The following is a 3,267-nucleotide window of genomic DNA, read 5'->3' on the forward strand; positions in this document are numbered from 1 at the left end:
TGATTTATAATAATTGGAGTAATGCAAATGCATATTTTCTAAAAAAAGTCAATTTTTAGTGAAATTTTGCCGGGAATGGGGCTTTAAACAATTTGTCCTTCATAATAATTCTTAATTCACAAAGTATTGGAAATAAGTTTGTTTTACATTAGAATTATCTTACTATTTTTATGTTTAAATATCTTAATTCTTTAATTATATTTAATTAATTTTATATATATTTTTTTTTTTTGGATTTAATTTCTTTAAAGTTAAAATGATTTCTGATCAACGATTACATATTTTGCTGTATCTATTTTTGTATTCCACTTAGACACTTGCTTCCAGTGTTTTGTTAATTTTGTTTTATTTTACTTTAATTGACCTATTTTATTTATTTTATTAAAATTAGCCCTTTAAAAATGGAGTAGCAGACATTACCCTGTACCCCTGAATAATACAACAATGAGACAGGACAGCTTAGGCAAGTGCCCTGAGGCCCAGACCTATATGAGAATGGGCAACTATGGTGAAAAATACATAAAGTAAAGGAAAACATCAACTATTTTGGACAAATAAACATTTTTGTAAATTAGACATCTAAATGCCACTAAATTCATAGCTTCTGGGGTTTCGTTGTTGTGCCCTGTAACTCAACCCTGACTGGAGCATCTGCATGACAAAAACACCATTTTGCATTACTGTTCTTTTATCTTAAAACACATCTGGATTAAGATGAGGACTCACAAGGGCCAACAGCTAATGTAATTGACAGCAATGAGAAATTAATGTTTTGTGATTATTACCCGAAGAAGTTCACAAGCCAGAACGGTAACTGAGGTAGTGCCATCTCCAACTTCATCATCTTGTACTTTACTTATCTCTGCAAAAAATGGGTAAGTGGAATGCTATCATTAACTGTTACTTGTGTGGTATCCCCCCTCGCCCTTCAACCATTTTGTTAATTTTGATATAAAACACATGGTATACTACATTATTCATAATAGGAGCAATAACAATAGCTTTAACATTTGTTCTTTGAATCTTACCACACAAGATCTTTGCAGCAGGGTTGTCGACACCTATAGACCTTAAGATGGTTGCACCATCATTGGTGACGGTCATTGCACTATTTGGATCCATTGGTTGAAGAATTTTATCCTGGGAAAAAAATTCACAATAATAACCAAAACAATTCTTGAAAAGATAGAAACAAAAGCAATTATTGCTTAAAATGTGATACAAAAAAATGCTATAAACATACTGCCAATTGTGAACAATACAGCAACTACAATATGATTACAGCACTGGTATTCAAATTTTTTAAGCTGAGGGCCAGTTCCGATTTGTTGAGACCAGCGGCAAACCGACATAAATTTTGAATTCGTAAAAAAAAACGGCTAGGGAACAACTTTCACAGATAGGGGAAAATACCACCTCAGCCCTACCATGGTTGAGAGTGAGGCAAGAAAATTTATGATTATGGCACCTCTAGATGGTCGAAAATGTCACTCTCAGACTCAAAAATATCCACTCACCAGTGGTTAGGGCTGGGGTGAGCACATTTTTAACAAAGATACCTCTACACTTCTGGAAATTGCACTTTCAGACTCAAAAAGTTTTTAAAGCAGTGTTTTCAACAGAATAGCATGCCTTGAGCCTGTTGGTGCTGCAAATGGTTAGACATCACATCATATCAGTGTCCCACTTAATCCACTGTCCCCATTTAGTTTACCCCTCCCCGTGCCAGTACCCTACGCCACTAGATACAGTGAGCTACACTCAGAAAAAGCCACACTCTTGTAAACATTGTTAGAGTAGGGGTGCCTCTGTGGTATTGATCTAAACAGAAAAACTTTTTCGAAAAATCGGCTGGAAAATTATTTACTTTTAGCAACGTTTCGCGGGCCAGATCAAAATCTTTGGCAGGCTGGGGGTGGAATATTGGGGGATTACAGCAATAAGGACCAGCCATATGATACTTATTAGTTATAAAAACTAATTCAATGTATATGATCAGTATTAAACAAAAATATTAATCATATATGACAAACTTATAATTAAAAAAAAAACACATATATATTTAACTGTCAAATAATACACATTCTAAAATTTAAAAAACATTATTTTCCAAAAATACTATATTTAACCTACCATTCCTTTGGGACCTAATGTACTCTTGATGAGGTCACCAATTGCAATTGCACCAATGAATGAAGACATACGGGCCGTCTCTGCCTTCTCCTCCTCTGCCCCCATATTCAAAATCTGCACAGGTTGTAATGACACCTAAAAAAAAAAACAATCATTTGCATAAAATAAATAAATTATTTATTTACCATTAAAAAATGGACTACCTGTATAAAAGATGACATTATACGACTGTACTTATTCTTTTTTCAAGAAATGCACAATTGTTTTCAACCATATTTAAGAGATTGTAGTTAAGTCAATTAAACTTTGTAAATCCTGGCCCCAAAACCTACTGTAGAATAAAAAAATACTGAGCTGGTGTCTGAGAGGGGTAGTTTTCACCATAGTTGAATTGAAGTGCCTAGGCCTAGAGGGCTCTCTGATGCGAACAACACTATATACGCTACTTAATGCAATTAAAATTATTATTATTTATTTTTATTATTATTAATAGTGTAAAAATTATGTATCTCAAGGCTCCCTTTTTCGCATTCATTCCCCTCCCACACCCACACTTTCAATCATGGATCAACACCATTGCTTGTGTATAATGTAAGGATGCAATCTGAAATAAAAGTGAATGAATAAACAAAAGCATAAAACCCACAAAAATAAAATACAATTATAAAGATTTAATCACATAGGCTAGGGCCTAAGTAAGGCACCTCAGTATACGAAGTGTTCATTTTGCCGCTATATAGGCTAGGCCTAGTTAGTTAGAGTAGTATGTAACTATATTTATCATTAATATATGTGAGAATGACTCAATTATTATTCCTATCTTTTTATTAGTTTAAAGTACATCAAAGGCTAAAAGCGTAAGCCCAGTCAGACCCACATACCTGCTATGCTAACTACCTCTTTCAGAAGCTTAGGCTAAAAGAAAACATAGGCCTTAAAGCCCCATTCCCGGCAAAATTTCACTAAAAATGACTTTTTTCAGAAAATATGCATTTGCATTACTTCGATTATTATAAATCATGGAAAAATATTGGCATGAATTTTAGTTTTACGCAAAAGAATTTAAAAAATGAGAAATACAGACTATTTCTCATAAAATATTACCATTTTCTCGACGAATTCATCGTTACTAGG

At 33.4% G+C, this 3,267-nt stretch overlaps 1 protein-coding gene across 1 annotated transcript in view; it reads right to left on the reverse strand.

Moving 5' to 3' along the window:
- The window catches only part of LOC117104924 (T-complex protein 1 subunit beta-like), an 11,324-nt gene that overhangs the window by 7,227 nt on the left and 830 nt on the right, over positions 1-3,267 (reverse strand). The window contains exons 2-4 of the mRNA XM_033245862.1: positions 2,134-2,268; positions 1,029-1,140; positions 786-862 (exon numbers count right to left, since the gene is read on the reverse strand). Of these exons, the coding sequence (XP_033101753.1) occupies positions 786-862; positions 1,029-1,140; positions 2,134-2,268 (324 nt within the window). The remainder of the gene's footprint in view (positions 1-785; positions 863-1,028; positions 1,141-2,133; positions 2,269-3,267) is intronic.

Source organism: Anneissia japonica, unplaced genomic scaffold (assembly GCF_011630105.1).
Source record: "Anneissia japonica isolate Jap-2015-1 unplaced genomic scaffold, ASM1163010v1 scaffold287834_len5846547_cov211, whole genome shotgun sequence".
Taxonomy (NCBI): domain Eukaryota; kingdom Metazoa; phylum Echinodermata; class Crinoidea; order Comatulida; family Comatulidae; genus Anneissia; species Anneissia japonica.